Raw genomic sequence first — 22,674 nt, 5'->3', positions numbered from 1 at the left:
ATTGGAGACGAAGCGATTGTGTTTGCACACGTTGGCTCGCTGGCCAGCATACGGCATGACGGCGTACGGCCATTAGCTCCGTCCGCCGAACTGTCATCACCGTTCCCTGTTCCCTTCCCCAAGACGGTGACGGCTGGATGCGCCGCAGCCCTGGCTGACCTTAGTGGCCGTGGAGAGGTCCCACTTGATGGACGAGTCGAGCAGCCCGACCAGCACGTGCAGCCGCGAGAAGGTGTGGCACTGGCGCACGGCCTGCAGCCAGCGTATCTCGCTGGCCGAGGGGGCGCCGCCCCCGGTCGGCCCCGGCGCCATCAGGCCCTGTAGCGCGTGTCGGTCGATGTGACGCTGACACTCGAGCACCGTGTCGGCCAGCTGGGCGGGCGAGTCGGCCGAGAGAACGCGCGCGGCCCAGTCGGCCGGCCCCGGCACGGCGCCCAGCCAGCCCTCAGACAGCTCCTCCTCGATGCTCAGGATGTCCTCCTTCAGCGTGCCGAGCAGGAACTGGCGACAGGACAGCTCCGGCGCCGCCCCGTCGGCCTCCGTCTTCGCCGCCGCTGCCGGCTTGGTCTCGTCGTCCGCCTTGGACTCGGCTCTCGTGTCGGCCCCATTCCCGGCCGTCAAGGCGCCTGCGTCCGCCTGGACGGCCGGGTCGGTCTCCACGCCTGCGCTCGCCTTGTTTTCTCCGGCAGCGACCACATCAGGCTCGAGCTTCACCGAGTTGTCGGCCGTGCCTTCGGTTGCGCGTTTGGCAGGAGTGGCCGCCGCCACAGCAGTCCCCTGTTCGGACGCCGCAACCAGCAGACTCTGCTCAGGTACTGAATCACTGAAACACGACACGCACGACTGAAACATTACTGTACCAAACCCAGGCCCAGGCCAAATCCAGCCGAAAGTACCGGTGATGAACGTGATAACAATATTACTCGAGAGGACGGACTTATCTGCGCGTGGAACGATACGTGGCCGTGACGAACAATCGTTGGAACACGTTTTCGCAAACCCTTCAAGGGGGCGAGGAGGATCCCACACACACACACCGGCAGAGATGTAAATGAAGCTTTGTTGTTGTTCATTGGTGTTTTTGGGCGCGTCGACTACAATGGTCTTCTGCTCAGATTGCACACATGACCCCTTCCTTGGCGTTTTGTGTCAGTCCGAGATCACGGGCGACACTTGAACTCGCGCTGAAGCCGTCTTGGGACAGTCACCACTAATTTTGGTGGAATGTATATTTCGCCCAGCCGTCACGTTGCTTAATGGAGACCTGCACGATACCTAGCGATCAAAATCGTCTCAAACCGTGGCAGCAAAAAATATTTGCGATAGGCTGCTTATCCACGCCAAAAAATCACATGCTCACTCGTTTTGAAAGATCCTTATCAGAAAAAAACTTTTTAACGTGATACAAGTGAGGAACCTTCAATTTGTTATTAATTGGTGCTTTCGGGCGCGTCGACTGAAATAGTCATTTTGCGCCCATAACGATGCTTTTACTTAATTAGTATCGTGTGAAAATGACTTGAAAATCGATATCTTTTAAGAACGAAGAGTTGTTTGGAATCAATAAGGGAGGAGCTGTCCCCGAGCACATCGCTAATCGTCAGGGGCGAAGCCTGCGGACCGGTGACGTCGTCGTTCTTCGACGAGGCATGGACATGATACAGTGACATGGTGGACGGTGAGAACGGCACCACACTGCTGGCATAGGAGTCTGTCGGCTCCATGCAACAGATGGCCATGGGTGGCATATGTATGCCTAATACGCAACCTGCATAAAGCCACTTCTTCCCACCCCACACTACGAAGGCATGACGACCACAAGCCCCACTCGGTTTTTATCACCCTGAGCTTATTGCAGCCCATCTGGTCCCAACAACGCTGCAATTTGCTTTTCAGGAAGGTCTTGACTGCCGGGTATAAATCTCTGGCAGGGATAGGCAAAAACGGGTATATGGTGCCACCGGTGCTCGCTTAGTAGCGGCATCAGCCAACTCGTTGCCCACGATACCGACGTGACTGGGGATCCAGCACAGGGCAGCTCTCTTTCCAGCCCGATTCAACTGTGTCAGGCGTGATAAATGTCCTGTATGAGGGGACATGACGGACAAAAGGACTTCAGTGCAGAGAGACTGCTCAGTGAATCTGTAAAACTGGCGTGTGAAGGTTCTTCACCCACTTCTATGAAACATATCACCTTGGTCATCGCAATTAATTCCGCTGTGAAAACTGACGAGTGGGCCGGTAACGAGAACGATCGAGTGACGGAGCCGCTGGCGGAAGCACAACCCACGCCATCCGAGGTTTTGGATCCGTCTGTGTACGTCAGAGTGTATGCTTCATAACACGCCAAAAGCTCAAGTGCCCTGGATCTCATAAGGTGTGGTGTGACGTCTTTTTTCCCAATTTCCATAAGTGAGGTGTCAATGAAGGGTCTGGTCACTTGCCAAGGAGGAGAAGCCAGGTGGTTTACTTGCTTCACACCTCGAAGAGGAATTCCGCCCTCGAGCAATAAGGCTCTCATTCGGAAACCAAAAATTAAAGCATGCTGCTGCGGCCCATGGCGAAAGGAACTTACGGCAAACCGAGACAATACTGCAGAATATGTCGGATGAAATGGGAACTGCCGCAGCTTCAAGGCATAACGTATGCCGACCACTTTCACCCTCGTCGAAAGTGGTGGCTCGTGTGCCCCCGTTAAAAGGCTGACGGAATGTGATGTGCGGAACGCCCCAGTAACAATACGAATGACAGTATGGTGGACGGTACCAAGAACACGCTTGCTGGATTCAGACACGCCATCATACACAAAGCATGCATAATCCAGTTTGGAGCGGACGAGTGAACGATATAAAAGCATAAGCGTGCTTCTGTCTCCCCCGTATGTGCGAGCCACACACTTAAGTAATCAGCGATCGCGTAACATTTCAAGATGTGCATGACATGTAAGGCGGCGGTTAAAGTGCATCCCAAGGTACCTGGCCACGACCTTATTTGGAATAGTGCGACCATATAGACGGATACCCAGGTCATCACATCGCTGGTGACGACAAAAATGCATCGCAACGGTCTTGTCGCCTGAAAAACGAAACCCGTTCATGTCACTCCATCTTTCAACGCGGTCCACAGCCAGCTGGAGACGTCGTTCCATCGCTGGTGCCCTCCCTGCACTGCTCCAGATAGTAAAATCGTCAACAAAAAGGGCACGTCCGACCGATTGGAGGAGCACATCACAAATATCATTTATCATAACTGCGAACAGCGCTACACTTAACACGCCGCCCTGGGACACGCCATTTATTTGTTGGTACCTATCGGAGAGGACGTTGCCGACCCGAACACGAAAATATTGTTTGGCTAAACACCTTTGGAGAAAAATACCCATATGGCCACGTATACCATATTCAAAAAGCTTTTGAACAATGCCATGGTACCATGTGGTGTCATAGGCGGCTTCAATGTCACAGAACACTGTCCCCATATGTGCTTTCACTTGAAAAGCGTTACGAACCGTGGTGCCCAAAGCTAAAAGGTGGTCCACTGTACTACGGTTTTTCCTAAACCCGCACTGCGAGTTACTCAAAATATCGTTGTTCTCCAAAAACCAAGTCAGTCAAACGTTTACCAACCTTTCTATGAGCTTGGACAGTGATGACGTCAGTGAAATGGGTCGGTAATGAAGAGGGCCCATCCCACTCTTTCCCGGTTCTAGAAAAGGCACCAGCTTCCCGCCAGGCCGGAGGGAATTCGCCACTTGACCACACCCTGTTGAAGGCCGCCAATAGCACAGGACGTGCACACGGTGGCAATGTCGGAGCATCTCACTGCGGATGTCATCAGGACCTTCCGATACACTAAGAAGCTTTGCGATTGCCAACTCCAACTCCACCAAAGTGAAGGGCTCACTGTACGCCTGTGGTTGCCTTGTGAAAATGTCCACCACGATTTTTTCGCATTGTGCTCTTTGCTGCAAGAACTGTGGGCTCGTGTTTGCACCTTCGCTACGGTGGGAGAGTGCTCGGACGATCTCGTTAGCCACATCTAACGGATGAGTCACCACCTGGCCGTTAACATGTAGCACAGGAAGTGGCACGGATGACGACCGCCCAGAGATGCGCTTGCTCCGAGCCCAAACCTGCAAAGTTGGCGTGAACCAGTTAAGCGTGCTTACACACGCCAGGAATCACGTTTGGCTTCTTTTATCGTACGACGGGCGAAAGCTCTCGCCTTCTTAAAAGCTCCTAAATTCTCCAGGGTACTTCTGGCGTCAAATGTTTGGAAAGCACGTTTGCGAGCGCAAATTGCGTCACGACACTTCTCTGTCCACCACGGCATAGCAGCATAGAGGGGAAATCCAGAAGTGCGGATGTAATCGCTAGCGCGATTTAGAAGTCGGTGAGTACAATCCTCAATTGAGGGTGCCGCCCTCTCACCTCCGGTTTGACACAATGTCTCCAGTCGAGCCTCAAACTCACTCCAGTCAGCCTTTTTTAAATTCCAACGTCGTGGTCTTACACCCAACGTTCCCCTTATCTGGAATCCAGGCCACACTGGGAAGTGACCGCTGCCCATTGGATCATCTGACACAGACCCCTCGAGGCTCTCGCCAGCTCGGGACTAGAAAGACTCAAGTCCAGCGCGGAAGTCTGACCAGACGGAAGTGTAAAATGGGTATAAGTCCCTGTGTTTAAAATACACGGTGACAAGTCATGGATAGAATGCTCGCAAATCCTTCCACGGGTGTTCGTGCTATCACAGCCCCACGCAGTGTGATGAGCGCTGAAGTCGCCTAAATGAAGACATGATGAAGGTAACTCATGCACTAAGCGTCTCATCTCTTCCAATGGAAAAGCGACGCCAGGTGGAAGATATAACGAACGCACCGTGATGTAACGGTGATTAAAATGTAGGCGTGCGGCCACAGCCTGTAGCGTAGATCGCAGGTTAAACCTCCTGGCTGACACGCTGTGGTGCACTGCAAAGAGGGCACCGCCGTGTGCGATACCGTCAGTTAACACATCGTTGCGAAACAGGGCGTAGCCCTCCAGTGTGCAATGGTGAATAGAAGCCAGCTTGGTCTCTTGCAGCGCTACGGCTGCAGGACGGTGCTTGCCGACGACAGCCTGGAGGTCCAGGGCATTCGCCCTTATTCCTCTACAGTTCCACTGTAAAAAGGCCTGTAAAGGGAGAGTATTAAAAAGGCGGTTGGAGGTCATATACTAAAACCGGACACGTCCTAAACGAACTGGGCTGCGCCCGTTGCAGGAGCAGACGTTTCAGACTGAGAGCCACGGCTCGATTCTGCAGGAACGTGCCCCACTCTGGGACGAATCCTGGGGCTTCCTCCGTCAGATGGAGACGGGGGACCGGCCGGGGCACGCTTCACGCCAGCGAGCCCAGTCCGGGGTGGCGGCGGGGGAGGGCCCATTGGCGGGCCTCTACCGCACGTCTGGGGGTCGGCGGGGGCCCCCACTGGCCTTCTCGGCGATGGTGTACCACTGCGAGGGACGGGCTCCTTGCTTCCACCGGACGAACGATTAGCCGCCTTAGCCCTCTTCAACTCCGCCAAGCGGGTCCGCTTGGCGTCGCGGGCGCGCCTGTCTGCTTCGTGTCGTTCCATCGTTTCCACTGCCCGTCCACACGCACTCGTCAGTGTCGCCGGGGGCGACGAGGGCGGCAGGGTGCCAGACGGCGAGGACGGCCGAGCCCGCGGATCATGGCCGCGCTTGACCAACGTCCATCCCTCCTCCTCCCCCGCTAGCGACCCCGACGACACCTGAGGGGCCGGCGGCACAGCGTTGGTCGAGCAGGACGCAGCTGAAGAACCCGGAGGATCTGACTGAGCGGGAGTCACCCGTCCCGCCGGCACCAGAGACAAACCGAAGGATCGCAGGAGCGCGGTGAATTGGACCGCTGACATGTGATTGATGCTGGTGGACTGTAGTACAGGGGTTTTGGATTGTTCGGCATACGATACTTTGCGGTGATATGCCTCATACTGTTCACACGCCTCGCGGAAAGAGATGTTCTTTGAAGTTTTGAGTGACACAATTTCATTTTCCTTCATGAAGGCTGGACAACTTCGATCGAAAGTTGTGTGCGGTATCTGCCCCGTGCCACAGTTCACGCACCAGGGCTGCACAGAAGTACACTAGTCTCCTGAATGCTTGTAAGATGCTCACTTCCCACAGACAGCTCGATTGCGGCAGTGTGGTTTTGTGTGACCAAAGCGCTGGCAATGGAAACACCGCATCGGATTCGGAACGAAGACTCTGACTTTGACACCGGAGTGGCGAATGCGGATATCTGAAGGTAGATCAGGCCGGTTAAATGTCAATATAGTGTTATTTGTATGGATTTGGTCATCATCCCTCCTGGTCGTGATCGTTCGCGCTGCGGCGACCCCAAAGATTCCAAACTCTTCAATGATTTCCTCCTCGCTGACTTCACGAAGGTCATAGCAGTTTATGATGCCTTTTGGGAATTTTTTTTCGCGTGGTGCGGTGTGACCATGACTGGCACGCTCACGTCTCGTTTTCCACCCTCGGTTCTTGAGGCACACACAAATTCAGTGGCTGCCATAGCTCGAGTCGCATTGGTGCCGTTTGCGAACTCCACCTCGATCGCGCCATCCCCCAGCTTATCACAGCGGGTGACTTTTCCCAACCTGTCGCATCCGTTTCGGCGCTGAAACGGTGAAAGCAATGCCAGGTTCTTCACATCACTACGGAAGACAAGAACGCGTGGGGCAGGTGGAAGCGACTCCTCGCTGCGCCCTAAATTCACCGCAGTCCGTCCCCCCCCCCCCCCCCCGGGGGGGAGGGGTTGTAGATGACATGCAGTTTAATTGTTAATTTCAGCACCGGGGCTCCCCACCCACCTCGGAGCCCAACTGGGGGACGGCCCACTCACCCAGGTGGTGGTGGTGCCGTCAGGGCTACCCCGGTGTTATACGGGGCGAACGCCGCCTCCCACACGGCCAGGTGCAACCGGGGAGACCCCTCCCCGTCCTGACCGTGGTTCAGCACCGCCGTCTCTTGAACCCTTAAGCCGCTGCGCGCGGCCAGGCGCCCGAAGCGGAGATCCGCAAGGAGCACCCAACCGCGACGCGAGCGACAAGCCGCTAGACCCGTGTGGGGCCCCACAGGCCCCCCACGCCCCGGATATCCTGGCCAAAGTGGAGTGTTGAGACGCGCGGTGACTGACCCGCACGACGCGCCCCTCAGCCACAAGGATCCGATCAACCCGGGGACGCGGACGAGGGGGCACGGCGACCCCGATAAAACGAGGATGAGGAGTGGTGATAGGGTCGGATGCGAGAGTGCGGGTAATGTGGAGGGAGCGGGCGGGACAAGGAGCAGGAGCTCACGTACCGGCAGCGTCGCTACGCCCTGAGAGGCACAGCTTGCGCTGTCCACCCGTTACCGGAGCTGGGACCCGAGGGGGCGCTAGTCCCATACACTGACCGAAGCCGGTGCCCCTGCGGGGGATGTAAATGAAGCCTAGCACCGCCCGGCAAAACGACGCCACCCGTCAGCCGACCACTGTAGACCCGCCCCCTCACCATGCCGGCAGCGTGCTGACGAGATGAGCGCGAATGCCGGCCAGCGCGCCGCGCAGCGCCGACTCGCGCTCGCCCTTCTCAGCGAGCGCCGCCACCAACCGGTCCACCTGCACCAGCGACGTGTAGCAGAACCAGCGGTTCTCGCCCGCCGCCGGCGTCGTCGCCTGCCGCCGGAGAGGGCGTGTCACATCAGACACACGGACGTTACGTCAACAAGGGCAAGAACACGTGACGCACTGACCAACATTCAATGTCTCGTCAAACGAGTAACGCAGACTGCCCACTACGGTTGGCGCCGGCAAAACTTCGCACCAGAGTACTGCCGACGGCGGATTTGTCTGGTTTCCGCCGGAGGTTAGCGCCTGCAACAATGGCAACGCAGACCTGTCTTCCCGCCCGCGCAGGCCGGCGATCACACATCATGCAGCGCCGCAGTCGAAAAGGTCCGGACCCGTCGTGCACTCGGGCTCGCACGCGACTGTTCCCTAGTCTGAGTCGGCTTCATTAGGCCGGCAGTCTCAGTCACCCACGATCGTGCGAGTTTATCCACCTAACCAGTCACCACCATACTTACCCTGTGCCGGTCTTGCTACTCCAACAGTGTTCCACAGTCTGGCCCGTCCTGCCCACAGTCCGAGCCTGTTCATCAGTCTAAGCAAACAACCCCGTCCAACATTCTGTCCCGCTTCCCCAGTCTGGCCCGCCCCACCGTGTCACAGTCTGAACGCCCGACAGCCTGACCCGTCTGCCACCGGGCCGTCGCCTCACCTGCTTGTGGCTAACCAGCACGACACGGCCTCGCTCGTGGACGGTCCGTTCAGACGCCGCGCGCCGCTGCACCACCTTCAGCGGCTGCTCGTCATCGTCGTCATCAGAGGCGGCGGCCCCGGCCGGCGGTGACACGCGGTACTCCAGCGTGTCGCGGTTAGCCCAGCCCGATTCAACGTACAGCGCGGCCGGCAGCGACGGCAGCAGCCAGTAGCGGCGGTGGTGGCGGTCCAGGCCGAGCGGCGCGTGCCGCTGCAGCCGCTGGTGCTCCGCCGTCACCTGGCTGAACTCGCGGAACGCCGCCGCCTCATCCTGCTCCTTCTGGTGCCGCTCCAGCTCCTGCAGCCGCCTGTAGCCCACGGACACCACGGTCGGGACAATGTCGGAGAGGCCCGCCCGCGAGGCGTCCCCACCGCCGCGCCCGACGTCAACGGCCTCCGCCTCACACGGGCGGCGGCCGTCTTACTGTGCCAGGGAGAACGGTGCAGCGTCAGGGATGGACGAGGAAGAGGAAGACAGCGGCAAGGTAGCTCGACTATTGACAGGCGGCGGTTATTTACTGGGCTTGGGGGCGTGTCAGCGGCATGGTCACACAACGAACACCAAACGCCCAACCCAACTCTACACAGACACACAAGGCTCCGTCCCTTGCCAGGTGCTGGAGGCAATTGGCCGGCGACGGCCCGCCCATCCGCCTCTCACCTTTCGCGGGCCTCCTTCTCGCGCTGCTCGCGCTCCCGGCGCGCCGCCTCCACGTTGCGCCGGCTGCGTTTGGCGCCAGGCGTCAGCTCCTCGCCCTCCGCCGGCGCCGCTGGCGGCGGCGGTGGCGGTGGCGGTGGCGGTGGCGGTGGCGGTGGCGGCGGCGGCGGCGGTGGCGGCGGCGGCGGCGGCGGCGCCTGCTCGCCCTCGCGCAGCCGTTCAGCCTTGCGGTCGCGGTAGATGGCCAGCTTGCGAGTCCATACTCGGCGGAACCGCTCGTCCGCCTCGTCCTGGTACTCGGCCAGAGAGTACGTGCCGAGCAGCCGGTGCACGAGCACGCGCAGCACCTCCACGCGCTCGTCTGTTGTCAGCTCGAACAGCTCGCACTGTTCGAGTCGCGCCAGCACGCCGTCCGACTGGAACGGGCGGCTGGACGTCAGGACACAGGTCCGCCGGAGTGCCGGGTACTGAGGGTGCCGGGCGGCCGAGTCTGCGGCCGCTCGCACCAGCACGTCCGCCTGTCCGACAGGCGGCACGGACACTCGCAGCGGGTACCGACGAGCACGAATGCTCGCCGCGGCCAGACCGCCGGCACATTGCGCCCATGACATCAACACGAGCCGAGCCGCAGTGCGGGCTAACAAAATCGGTGACGTGGCACTGCCAGAGCGCGCATGACCCGTTTCCATGTCACCTCGAGACAATCCCGCCAATAACCCAGTGCATTGGCTTGCCCGCCAGGCCGAAGAGCGCCCGGCAGCAGCCGCACGCTCCACCGCCGGCCAGTACAGCCCGTGCCGCCCCGGTGCGCGCCGCGGGCGTACCAGCTCGTCCTCAATGGTGCTGTCGTGGTCGGGCGCGTCGCTGGCGCCGCTGCCGGCGTCGTCGGCGTCGGCGCGGCGCAGCGACAGCCGCACCAGCTCGGCGGCCGTCTGCGGCGTGGCCGGGATCTGGCGTAGTGGCATCGACAGTTCCGCGTAGTTCTGGAGACGGGCGGACGGCAGTCAGGCACCGAGCCAGCCGCCAGCGCGATTACGATACTGAGCGCCAGCGGCTCCAGGCCAGAACAGCAGCGCCGAAATGACCAGGAATCAGCATGATGCAAGGACAAACACAACAATATATACCTCTGTAGTCGAATGGTACTGAAATTCCGACCGTCAGAATCACGGTTAGCTTTTTCGTCCATAACTTACCATACGTATTCAGATTCATGTAACACAGTTCTGCCATCGTGCTGAGGAAGGGCGGCAAAGCGCACAAGGCGCAGCGCAGCAGCTTCCCCCCCCCCCCCCCCCCCTCCAGGCACAAAGACGCAAAGGCACAAAGACGCCTGTCGTCATCACAGCCCGTGCCGGGCGTCAATCCTGTCCACTCTCACATCCGCGTCCGGCCGTCGCGCGGCCGACCACTCACCTCGGCGATCTCGTCGTTGACCAGCACCTTGAGCATCATGGTGATGACGTCGAGCAAGAGCCTGTGGTGCGCCTGGCGGCCGGCCAGCGCCAGCATCAGGTGCTCGCTCGACAGGGGCTGCACGCCCTGCGGCATCAGAAGGCCGCCGTACGCCCGCACGAACTCTGTAACCATGGCGACGTCGCCGAACAGCCGGCTGGGCAGGCCGTCCGGCGTACGCACCGGCGTCGGCTCCGGCAGCGGCTGCAGCTGCAGAGTCTGGTCCTCGAACCGCTGCGGCGCACGGAGGTCGTCAGCGCGGGCGGCCGGTACGCGGCAGGTGGGAGCGCCCATCGGCGGAGCACCGTGAAGGGGCCCCGGCCACTTCAAGCCGGTCTAATTGCCCTCTGTGACAATTCAGAATTAACTCCGCGGTGATGTGCGTGACCATGAACACGGGTTTGGCCTACCGATTCCCTGGGGCTTGTATCCATGGACAAAAGGTATAGACGTAAACCCATTACGTGCAGGCAAGATGCAACATTATGTGAGCACGCTTTAACAGCAGTACGTCCAGCATCCAGTGAGATGCCCTGGCTATTTTTCGCACCCAAAAGCCACCATGGCCTGAAGCATGCGCGGCGCGGCACTGAGGCCGCCGCCGCACACGGCAGGCGGCAGCAGCCGACGCCGGCCCAGCCTCACTAACCATGCGCTTCTCATTGAGCCGGGCGCGCCGCTCCTCGTCCAGCTCCAGCTTCTTGCGCTTCATGTACTCGTCTTTCTGCTCGGCCGTCATGCGCGACAGCAGCCGCTGCTCGTCGACCTTGGTGCGCCGGCGCTCGATCAGCTCGCGCGTCGGTTCGTGCTTGATGAGCGCGTACTGCTCGCGACGTAGCACCTTCACGCACATGTTCAGGTAGGCGTTGTGGATGTTGATGCGCTTGCCCGCCTCCAGCTCGCGCGTCAGCTTGCGCACACAGGGCGGCAGGCTGAGTGGCTTCTGCGGCGAGCATTTCACCGGAGTCCTTTGCGATGCGGCGCCCGCCTTCTTCGGAGCGTCGCCCGCCTTCTTCAGAGCTGTCGCCCGTCTTTTGCCGCGCGGGCGGCTTCCTCTTGCTGAGGTCAAACAACGACATTTGTTTCATGTCCTTCTCCTCGGTCTTCCTCGGACGGCCTCGCTTCTTTTTTCCCATCTCCAGCAGCGAGACCTGCTTCATCGCCTTCTTTTGGGATTTTGACGTACCCGGCTTCCCCATCCGCTTCGGGTCTTTCCCTTTGTCTTTGGGTTTTCTACCCCTCTTTTGTTTCTCATTCTGCTTCGAATCACCTTTTGCGGAGTGCTTAGAAGAGGCCGTCTTCTTACCAAAAAGTGCCTTCTTGCCTGGTTGCCCACCGCCGCAAAAGGACAGCTTCTTTGGTGACTTTGCCAGGACGCTGAGCTTCACATCGTCTGAATCGTCGCTGTCGCCGTCGGCGGCGGCCGCCGATATCTTGGTCGGGGACAACATGACAGACAGCTTCGAGTGGCACTCGTTCTTCTTCGGCGACAGCGTCACCTTCAGCACATTCTTGGTTTTGGAAGAGGAGGCGATGTTGGCCAGTACCTCGCAGTCGCTGTCCGAGTCTGGAGGACCGGGCTTCTTAGGGGTGAGAACCGCGGCGTTTGGTTTGCCCGGCGATGGCCCCTTCATGGGGCTGCGTGCAGGTTTGTCGGACCTGGCCTTCTTGGTGGGCTTCTCTTTGAGGCCCTCCAACTTCCTCTTCTTGGGAGACAGGGGAGTGTTGGAGCTGTTCTTCTGCAGCAACACAAAGATAAATGAATCACAGATTTCAATCACAAAAATCATACAGCAAACAACATTACACGTTTTAAATGAACAACAAATTTCAAATTGCACAGCATGCTAATATTTGTCACAACCACACCATATCCAACAGGGTAGTTATACAAACAGTACAGTGTAACAACGTACGCGTAATTTAGATTAAACTGGACGCCTCAGACCGAACCGATACAAGTTTTGTAATAATTGCATGCTATGGACACAAAAATACAAATGTAAATTGTTCTTTCAACTTGATCAGTGTCTGCAAATACTCGAAGCCCAGAATAAATCGCCAGCGAACACGTGCAGATGTCCTCCCAGGAACTTGATTTACACCGGTCTTTAGATGCGATAATGACGCCAACAAGAGCTCTAGTTTGGGGGCCCGCGCTGTATACCCGTACAACCACCCGTACGACCGTGGCGCAGCAATTTGCCCAAGAGTTCCCTCTGAACAGCGTCGGGGCGCCGCCAGCCGTTACCCGCTCGATGGACGGCAGAAAGATGGCGGCGATCTTGTTCTTGAGGCCGTGCTTGATGAAGAGCGGCGCCGAGACGACCCAGGGCGCCGTGGGGCTGCTGCCCTGGCGCAGCGCGCTGGAGCGGATGAAGAGGCGCAGCGTGTCCCGTGTGGGCAGGCGGTCCGCCCGGCTGCCGGCAAGGCCAGGTCACGTCAGGTCCGGTTAGCGGGACACGCGTCTAGGCAGCACGACAGCAAGCGTCCACCGCGCACGGCGTTGCCCGGACACGCTGTCACGCCGATGGTGGGAAGCCGATGTCCGACGATCCGATCACACCGACCCACGGCCGACAAACTATCGCCGACGCTCACACTGATCCACGGCCGACAAACTATCGCCGACGCTCACACTGATCCACGGCCGACAAACTATCGCCGACGCTCACACTGATCCACGGCCGACAAACTACGCCGACGCTCACACTGATCCACGGCCGACAAACTATCGCCGACGCTCACACTGATCCACGGCCGACAAACTATCGCCGACGCTCACACTGATCCACGGCCGACAAACTATCGCCGACGCTCACACTGATCCACGGCCGACAAACTATCGCCGACGCTCACACTGATCCACCGCAGACAAACTATCGCCGATACTCACACTGATCCACCGCCGACAAGCTATCGCGGATGCTGGCACTGATCCACCGCCGACGAACTATCGCCGATGCTCACACTGAACAAATCTGCCACAGTGCTGCCCCTTCTGCTGGGCCGAACCCGACCCACGCTGACTAGCTTCCGCATTGCCACTGCGTACCTGCACACATGGTAAGGGACCGCTCTCTGTGCGCTGTGATCTGTGCTCTAATGTGCCATCCTCAGGCCGGCGGGCGTCAGTCATGTCTGACCTGAGGTCGGCCGGCGCCAGTCACCTCTGACCTGAGGTCGGCCGGTGCCAGTCACCTCTGACCTGAGGTCGGCCGGTGCCAGTCACGTCCGACCTGAGGTCGGCCGGTGCCAGTCACGTCCGACCTGAGGTCGGCCGGCGCCAGTCACCTCTGACCTGAGGTCGGCCGGTGCCAGTCACGTCTGACCTGAGGTCGGCCGGTGCCAGTCACGTCTGACCTGAGGTCGGCCGGTGCCAGTCACGTCTGACCTGAGGTCGGCCGGTGCCAGTCACCTCTGACCTGAGGTCGGCCGGTGCCAGTCACGTCCGACCTGAGGTCGGCCGGTGCCAGCCACGTCCGACCTGAGGTCGGCCGGTGCCAGTCACCTCTGACCTGAGGTCGGCCGGTGCCAGTCACGTCCGACCTTAGGTCGGCCAGCGCCAGTCACGCCTGACCTGAGGTCGGCCGGTGCCAGTCACGTCCGACCTTAGGTCGGCCAGCGCCAGCCACGTCCGACCTGAGGTCGGCCGGCGCCAGTCACCTCTGACCTGAGGTCGGCCGGTGCCAGTCACCTCTGACTTGAGGTCGGCCGGTGCCAGTCACGTCTGACTTGAGGTCGGCCGGTGCCAGTCACGTCTGACCTGAGGTCGGCCGGTGCCAGCCACGTCCGACATGAGGTCGGCCGGTGCCAGTCACGCCTGACCTGAGGCCGGCCGGTGCCAGTCACGCCTGACCTGAGGTCGGCCGGCGCCAGTCACCTCTGACTTGAGGTCGGCCGGCGCCAGTCACCTCTGACCTGAGGTCGGCCGGTGCCAGTCACCTCTGACTTGAGGTCGGCCGGTGCCAGTCACGTCTGACTTGAGGTCGGCCGGTGCCAGTCACGTCTGACCTGAGGTCGGCCGGTGCCAGTCACGTCCGACCTTAGGTCGGCCGGCACCAGCCACGTCTGACTTCAGGTCGGCCGGCGCCAGTCACGTCCGACCTGAGGTCGGCCGGTGCCAGTCACGCCTGACCTTAGGTCGGCCGGCGCCAGTCACGTGTGACCTGAGGCCAGCCGGCACCCAGAGTGACGTCTGACCTGAGGTCGCCCGGCGCCAGTCACGTCTGACCTGGGGTCGGTCGGCACACAGAGTGACGCCTGACCTGAGGTCGGCCGGCGCCAAGCCGGTCACCACGCGCCGCGACTGCTCCAGCCGCACGGTGTAGCGCAGTGGCAGCAGGCTGGGGAAGCGGCCGTTGGGCGCCGGTGACGCCTGACCGCCCTTGTTCTCCTTGTCGCTGGACGGCGAGCTGCTGGCCGTCTCCTGCTCGGCCACCTCCGTCACCAGGCCCAGCGCCCTGCCGGTCGGCGCAGCGACCATACACCACGGAACGCCACCACAACACAGGCCTATTGCACCTGACAGTAAATCCCATTGATAGATTTGACGGGTGGGACAGGCGAATAATTGTCAGTTTATTGGCGAATGAGTGCCGCGGTTCAACTCCATGCAGTGTTTTGAACATTGATATTAAAATCGCGTGCAAAATGAAGGAAACTTGCGGTCTATGGGCACAGTGATGCGTTTTTATTCCAGATGCTTTATGTGAAGTAAGTTCGTCTCATCAGCCTCGTGCCACATTATCAGGTCATGAAATATCGGAGTGTGTGGCGTGGTCAGCAGTGAGTAAGAACATCTCTGCGAAACGTCACTAGGTGAGATGCAGATTTCACATTTGCCACCACAATGGCTTACTTAAGACATACAGCTTTCTACAACGTGTTGAGATGACATCCGAAAACAAGCGAATCACAGCACGAATTTCATGAGGTTATCTTGAAAGGGAAGCGCGCGCAAAGCCCACCCGTCAGCTTCTGTAACAACTGACGAGTAGAGGTGACATGACGCAGGCACATCGCTTTTTTGTCCGAAACAAATTACCAGCCTTGTGCGGTTTCGTAGCAATGCTAGTAACCTCATCTAAAGGTCATCTAACCTTCTTTACGTCCACAACAGTCTCACGGTCAACTGAAATGAATAGCTCGATACACTGACAATATAACTTATCCGTCATTCTCGTTAAGCGTCAGGAAACAGCGAAGCAGCAACCATCTTCTAAAAAATTGCAACAGGGGCCTCTAAAATCAAAATACGAGCCGCTGCATGCTTAGCGGGGCTTGTTGCCTAAACCTCAAGCTCAAGATTAACACGCGCCTGCGTGGCCGGTAGGATACCCTTCGTTTTGGGTGGGGTGAGGAGGGGGGGGGGGGTAATTTGACCCCCTTGAGATCTCAGGAACTAAGAGAGCTGGACACTAAATTCACAGGATGCATTGACCTGTGCGTGAACTCGCTTACGTCATAGTTTGAGGTTGCTGGATCACGACCTTCGGGTAAAATAAGGTAAAAAGGTCTAATTCCAGGTTAGTTTCCAAAGGGCCCCCAGAATCTAGATAACTGTTCTAAGGAAAAGGTGGCATGTTCATTTAAGGTCAGTGACATTGTTTACCCTTTTAAAGATCACGGTGACCAAAATCATACAAGACTGCCTTGAGTTTTGCATTTCAATAAGCGACAAAGATTACGCTAGGCAGCATATTCCTCAGACAAAATTTTAACCTGGGTCCTTTTAGGTCAGCGACTTATTATGACCTCGAAAAGGTCATGGAAGGTGCATCATGCGGTTCCTGTTATCAATAAATTCGAAATGAGCACCAGAAACTACCCATACAGCAACCCCTAGAGTAATGAAACAGGTTGGTTTTGACCTTGGTCTAGTCTTCACATCTGACCTTAAGTCAATGTAATTTGTTCACTCAACTGTTGCGTTGCCTAAGGAAGTACCTCAGAGATGCATAGCTTCGTCTAGCAATCTGTTGCTGCATCAGATTAAACGATTCCCTTGAAATCGACTTCGCTGAATGCATGGCCTGACTTTGATCTGCCATAAGTCAACGACCTCATAAGGTACATCTAAATTATATCAAACGATCCCCTATTCAATTGTCTACAGCTATGCAAAATTTGGTGCGGCTACGCCGCGCCGTTCGGAGACCATTCTGGGAAAACCTTCGGGGAGGGGTTCAATTTGACCCCCGCCCGAGCACGTATTAAGCCAAGCCACAAGGATTCTTCCTTCATTAGGCGTTCTTGCCAAGCGAGAACGCAGATAGATCTGTTTCGCGGCACGTAACTCTGCTGCACAACTTTCCATGCCATCCAATATCTCCCGGTATTTTTTGTTTTGTTTTAATGCTGCAACATTCTGCGTCAAACAGTTCGTTATCTCAGTAGCTCGAACCCAGTGTTCTTTGACTACGACCTCGACCTTATCACACCGAACAAGGAATAAAATACTCAAGAAAAGACACGGTAAGGAAGTAAGATACTCACTTTTCATGTTTAAGACAGGTGACAGGCTCTCCAACATGAAAACGACTGTGCGCAAGGTTGAAAGCCTCATCTATCAAAGCATCCAGCGGTTTCGTACCTGAAAGCGAAGAAAGCATAAACAGATACTTATGGAACTGACCACATTAGCAGAAAATTGGGCAGACACAAGGCACCTAAACATAAAGTGCAGGCTAGATTTCGGTCCGCCGACAGCGGTAACCAGTTGTTGATTCCGTGGTGTCGTCTGCAGAAGGAATGTGCACGGATTCGTTATGGCGATGCCTGACCGGTGCCTTCCGATGGAAAGCCACGGCACCCTGCACTGAATCAGTTAAAAGGAGGTACCAGCGTCGGTGCCAGCCACACCTTTAGAGTTCTACTCGGTTCCAATGCATCTACACTGGCGCCGGTACCAGCGTAGCTACGTTAAACGTGCGCCTTTAATCTAACCCAAATCGACGGCATGGAACGTAACATCAAGTCTGCCTGGACTTCACACTGAAAGTTTACCATGGCCAAGCGACTGCGACATTCATAACGGGCACCTCATATGTCTAAAAGAGTGTCCGTCGGGATCGACGCAGATTGCGTAGCAAAATAAATGAATGAAAAAGACAACAGAATGGCGTCAGCGGCACTCACTGTGGTGCACCACCGAAAGGATCGGTCTGTGCAGAAATTCGGGGAACTGTTTGTCCAGCATGCCGCGGATCTGATGCTCGCTGTCCCACGCCTGTTTGTGGGTGAGTCCCGAGCGGCCGGTGCACTGGCACACCCACACCTCCTGCTCGTACAGCTCACAGCGGCTCCGGTACTCACTGAAACATACGCACACGCACTCGTCATGTCCACTCCGGGATTACCGCACGACAGATCGGCTGTGCTGGTTCGGCAGCGTCGCGGTCCCTCACGCCGGCTGCAGCGGGGAGAAAGCGGCCGTCGCGCCATGCACCGGCTCGAGAGCACGACTGGGCAGGTGGGCGTCGGCTAATCCCCGATACACTCCCTTACACCGACCAGTGAATGCGCACGCACACATACATGCACATACCAGTTAATGTGAAGGTGGTTACTGCACGAAAAAACACCCACTCATAGCTGCAGAGGAGCCGGCTTGCTCTAGGATGTTAATCCTGATGGCCCCATTATAATCACTGAAATGCCACCACAGCACGGATTTTTTTCTTCTTTTTGTCTGAAAGTTGAGGACTACTATCTACGATACGCAACTAGCATAAAAGGATCGATGAAAGCAAAATATATGTTATGACCATTTCGTGCGGTACACATTTCACCAAGCGATTCATGACAACAAACTAACGCAAATCACTTGAAAATAACATCGCCGGGAAGAATACTTGAGTTCATAATAATGACTTGTGAACTTTCTACAGCTACCATAATAGCACTGTTTGCTTTAGCCCTCACCGGAAAACGAAGGTAGCTTTAAAGCCTTAAAGCTGCTCAAACTTTTTAAGCTGTCAAAAAGCTTGACGGCTTTTTAACAGCTTCAGTTCGCTTGAACAGTGAACATGCCAACAGGCAAGCAAGCGGGCCAAAGCGGGAAATGTAACAGGAACCTCAGCCTAGATAAAACACCCAGGCACGTATCATTTACCTATTCTTGGGATTCTCCTTTCACGACCTCTAACCAGCAACCTCACTGAAGAACGGGACAACGGTCGTACCCCTGAGCCGGAGAACCGGACCGGCCGGCGATCGGATCGGCGTGAGGCGGGTACATCGATCAATTTGTATATCGCTCGGTATAGGCCCCCTGCCCGTGTCAGAGCGGGGTGTCATACCTACAACTACACTGAAAAGGGCCAAAAGAAGGGTCGCTTGCTGTGGAAGTCTGCGATCCGAGGTAGGTAGCAGGGTCGAAGAGCCCAGAAGGGCTGGATCCTGCACAGTTTAAATAATCAGCATAATGAATGCCTGTACTCAACGCATATACTGAATACGCAGGGTCCGTAGAATCTTCTCTATCACCTGTCATCCTAATGTGTTTGTACTTATGACATTGAAGGAAAGGGTGCAGCGGAGGTAATGGAAGGGAGGAGCGGAGGAAAACCAGAATCCAATTTATCAAAGCCAGGCTCCGCCCATTCAGTTAACAGCCTGTGGCGTCTCAGGCAAGTGCGTCATCCGTGGCTATGAATAATGCCGGAAGTCCAAATGCGGGGAAAATTGGAATCAGCTGATTCCGTCCACGGAACCATAGCCATGGCGCATTTCGATGTCGTTCGGTTGCGCAGTTATTGGTAAGCTATCAAGTCATAATCACCGTTGTCGGCCATCAGACAATCCACACGCAGTGAGGCTCGGCCCATTTGCCCAACATGCAAGACCGTTCACACGCGTCCACCGCTGTTAGGCGTTGCTATGTACACACATGCAACACCCGCGATCTACATCACTTACTTCGCCTCTCGGCCAAGTAATGAACAGGCTTTGGTATGGAAGTCACCAGGTATTCAAAGTGTTGGATGGAATTCCATTAGCCGATGAAGAGCGGGCTCCACGGAGCACACGAGTAGTGAATCCACGGAAGGCAACGGGTCACAGCTAAGCATTGTGATTCAAAGAACATAAATGTACTCGTGCGACGCGCGATCGACGTCTGGCTTGTGCACAGTTAACCAGCTGCGGGAGACGAGGCGTGCAGACAGAGTGAAAAGGCTGCTGTCGGGTGGCGTGCAGCTGATGATGGAACGGTGCGTAGAACGTGCGCCAGCCAACAGGTGGGCGAAAGGTTCATTCGATTGGTGCAATGGAGTAGCCTGAAGTACTGCAATGAGGTAGCCTGATGATACCTACATTAGTGGCAAAAGCAGCATTGAAGTACTATATCGCTTTGCTCTGTGCAATCAAACTACCGGACAGGGTTGTAGTTTCCTATCCAGTTGGAGGCGATTGAGCATTAAACGTTTTATCGAGTTTATCGAGCTATCGAAGGAAGAGTTTTATTTTAAATTATGAACGCTATGTGAAACGAACCACACACTTTGTTGGTATTTCAACTATAATTTGCAACTGCTCACAATTTTATGACTTTGTTTCAAAGCCCCTAGTTTCACGTTAGAATGCAGTCACAACTAAATCAAGCCTAGATGGCACAACAACTTGGTGCTACAGCGAGGGAGCTAAAACATCGTCAAAAATACACGGATATGCAGTGTGATTGTTCAGCATGCCAGCCCTCACCCGCACACAACGTTACTAAGGTCAGGAGAGTGCCTAAATTTGTCTAAATTACATCCGGATAAATATGTGCCTGTTCAGAAGAGCTTAGTTATGATCTGACTTACAAACTGCATCTGCACACCAGGTGTGATACAGGGTACCTAAAGTGCAGTGCTTAATGTGTCTGCGTTGACCATTGCGCGTCTGGGTCACCAGAGGTACAGGGTTGGATCGCTCGCGGCGCCCACCCTTCCTGCCAGTGTCAGAGGCAGGCGAGGCCAGATCGCCTCAGCAGCTGAGCAGCAGCTAGTACAGTTCCAATGATGACAGGTGTGATAAAGAGACCAGAAGTCTGCTCTTGAGGTTCCTGCCAGTGTCAGAAGCAGGCGAGGCCAGATCGCCTCCGCAGCTGAGCAGCTAGTACAGTACAGTTCCAGTGATGACAGGTGTGATAAAGGGATCAGAAGTCTGCTCTTGAGGTATCAAAACAGCCTAACTGAAACAAAATGAGTCATATGTTCTCTGAGTCAAAGCTCTGACCTGTGTGGTGTGGTGGTGATTTGGTTTTTAAGGGCGCGTCGGCATCGGGGCCATTTTGCACCCACTCGATGACGGTTATCTACCTCTGCGACGACGCGATAAGTATGTTGTCAACTAATAACAGGTAGTATCACTGGCGCACTTACACTGAGGGGTGAGTGAAAATAACAATGTCAAAGTCAATGTGTGCTAAAAATGCGAGTATATCTCCAAGTTCACCACATGGGTCTCGACCGAGTAACCCATGAAGGGGCGCTGGAGGAAAAAATCGTCGCCTCTCCGTCTCAAGGCGCCGGCATGAGACGAGGGCATGTTCAACAGACAACCGGTCCCCGCATCTATCACACCGTAGCACATCCCTACGCGTCAAGTAAAACGAGTGTGTTGCATTGCATGACCCAACCGAAGCCTGCAAAGGGCGACTTCCTGGAAGCGGCTTCGGCGATGGGAGGATTCCCAATCACCCAGTTGGGGCTTGATTTCCCTGAAATCGTGGAGATGTTGGTCGAACATGTACTGCCGCGTACTGCGGACGTATTTGTAAATGACTGACTTTAGATCTCGAGCGGGTACATAAATTGGTATTGGGTTTCTCCCACATGCCGCAGCTTTCGCTGCGGCGTCGGCTTTTTCATTTCCCATTATTCCTATGTGGCTGGGGATCCACATAAATGTGATATGGCAAGAAGTGTTGTCCAGCCATTCCAGTTCCTCCCAAATTGAGCGCGTCAAAAATGAGTGGTCACGCGACATCGCCGTCGGGTCTAATGATAAAAGTGCACTACGTGAGCTGGTCAAAATGACTACATCCCTTTCAGGACGACAAGCAACGTACTGAAGCGCTGCTAAAATGGCAAACAGTTCTGAGGAAAAAACTGACATGTGCTGCGGCAGGCATAGACCTACGGTATGGTCACCGCAAACAAATGCACAACCCGTTCCAGTTGAGCCCTTGGACCCATCGGCAAATATTTGTAATGAGCTCGCGTATTGTGATATCTGTTCCAAAGAATAGGTGAGGAACTCTCGTGGTGAAGTGTCATTTTTATGATGCTGACAAAGTTCCAAATCATACTTCAGACTCAGACGTCTCCACAGAGCTGGGTCCCGAAGAGTGTGCGGGGCAATGTCATCCAGCGTAATATCCGCCTCGTCCAGCCAGTCCCGGACGCGCAGGCACATCGGCCGCGCTGACGTGGGCCGTCCCCTCAAGAAAGAACGGATTAACGTCTGAGAGAAGACGAACTTAAAGGCTGGGTGATCCGGAAATTGTGAAACTTTTATAGCGTAATTCAAAGTAAGTCGTTGTCTCCTAAGAGGCAAGGGCGGCTCATTCGCTTCCACCAGCAAGTTTCTTGTTCGGGTCGTACGAAACGCCCCAGTGGCTATACGAACACATGTATGGTGGATTGTGTCCAAAACCTGCTTTGATCGATGACTAATCGAATTAGGGCCCTATTCAAGTTCAACAGGGTGCTTCTATCGGCTCCAAAGGTCATATGACACATTACCTTCATGAGGTTCATGCGCTTGAGACACTTAGTCTTAACCATCTTAAAGCGTTGCTTACACGTGAGCCGACGGTCAAACGTGAGGCCCAGGAAACAGATGTCGTTACAAACTGGGATAGTGGCATTATAGAGTCGCAACTCCGGGTCTCTACAGCCTCTAATCCGTGAGCAGAAGTGCATACACTTAGTCTTGGTGGTCGAACATTTGAAGCCATTCTTAAGGCTCCATTCAGTTAGTCGAATCAGGCATAACTGAAGCTGCCTCTCAGCAGACGTCGTTGTGGATGCGAGCTGACAAACATTATGGGCAAAAATATCCAAGTGTAAAATAATGACCCGCGTATGCATGTCCATAGATGTCATATGCCTAACGCTGTAATTCGTCCGCACGTAAAAGCATATTAACAACAAGAGATTTATCGAAATCGTAAGATGGTGAAGATTGTGACCATACAT

The 22,674-nt window shown here is 56.0% G+C and overlaps 1 protein-coding gene across 1 annotated transcript; it reads right to left on the bottom strand.

Annotated features, from left to right (window-relative positions):
- Positions 1-96: 96 nt before the first annotated feature.
- Positions 97-15,951, bottom strand: LOC119112823 (tyrosine-protein kinase BAZ1B). The gene is made up of 15 exons (XM_037237109.1): positions 15,947-15,951; positions 14,752-14,946; positions 12,735-12,903; positions 11,527-12,222; positions 11,133-11,426; positions 10,683-10,717; positions 10,410-10,640; positions 9,853-9,901; positions 9,226-9,444; positions 9,032-9,126; positions 8,609-8,678; positions 8,330-8,470; positions 7,562-7,725; positions 559-823; positions 97-501 (listed from the first exon to the last, which is right to left on the bottom strand). Exons 1-15 carry the CDS (start codon positions 15,949-15,951, stop codon positions 97-99), a joined length of 3,033 nt encoding a protein of 1,010 aa, XP_037093004.1.
- Between the last annotated feature and the right edge of the window lie 6,723 nt (positions 15,952-22,674).

The sequence above is a fragment of the Pollicipes pollicipes genome, unplaced genomic scaffold (assembly GCF_011947565.3).
Source record: "Pollicipes pollicipes isolate AB1234 unplaced genomic scaffold, Ppol_2.1 Scaffold_7261;HRSCAF=8764_pilon_pilon_pilon, whole genome shotgun sequence".
Lineage (NCBI taxonomy): Eukaryota > Metazoa > Arthropoda > Thecostraca > Pollicipedomorpha > Pollicipedidae > Pollicipes > Pollicipes pollicipes.
Note: the sequence above shows the minus strand (reverse complement) of the source record. Positions and strands in the feature narration are given on the sequence as shown.

Coding starts and splice junctions, on each gene's coding strand:
- LOC119112823 (XM_037237109.1), bottom strand. Junction 12,223..12,734: donor TTCTGCCGTCCATCGAGCGG/GTAACGGCTGGC, acceptor GTGTTGCTGCAG/AAGAACAGCTCCAACACTCC. Junction 8,471..8,608: donor CGTTCCGCGAGTTCAGCCAG/GTGACGGCGGAG, acceptor GACACGCTGGAG/TACCGCGTGTCACCGCCGGC.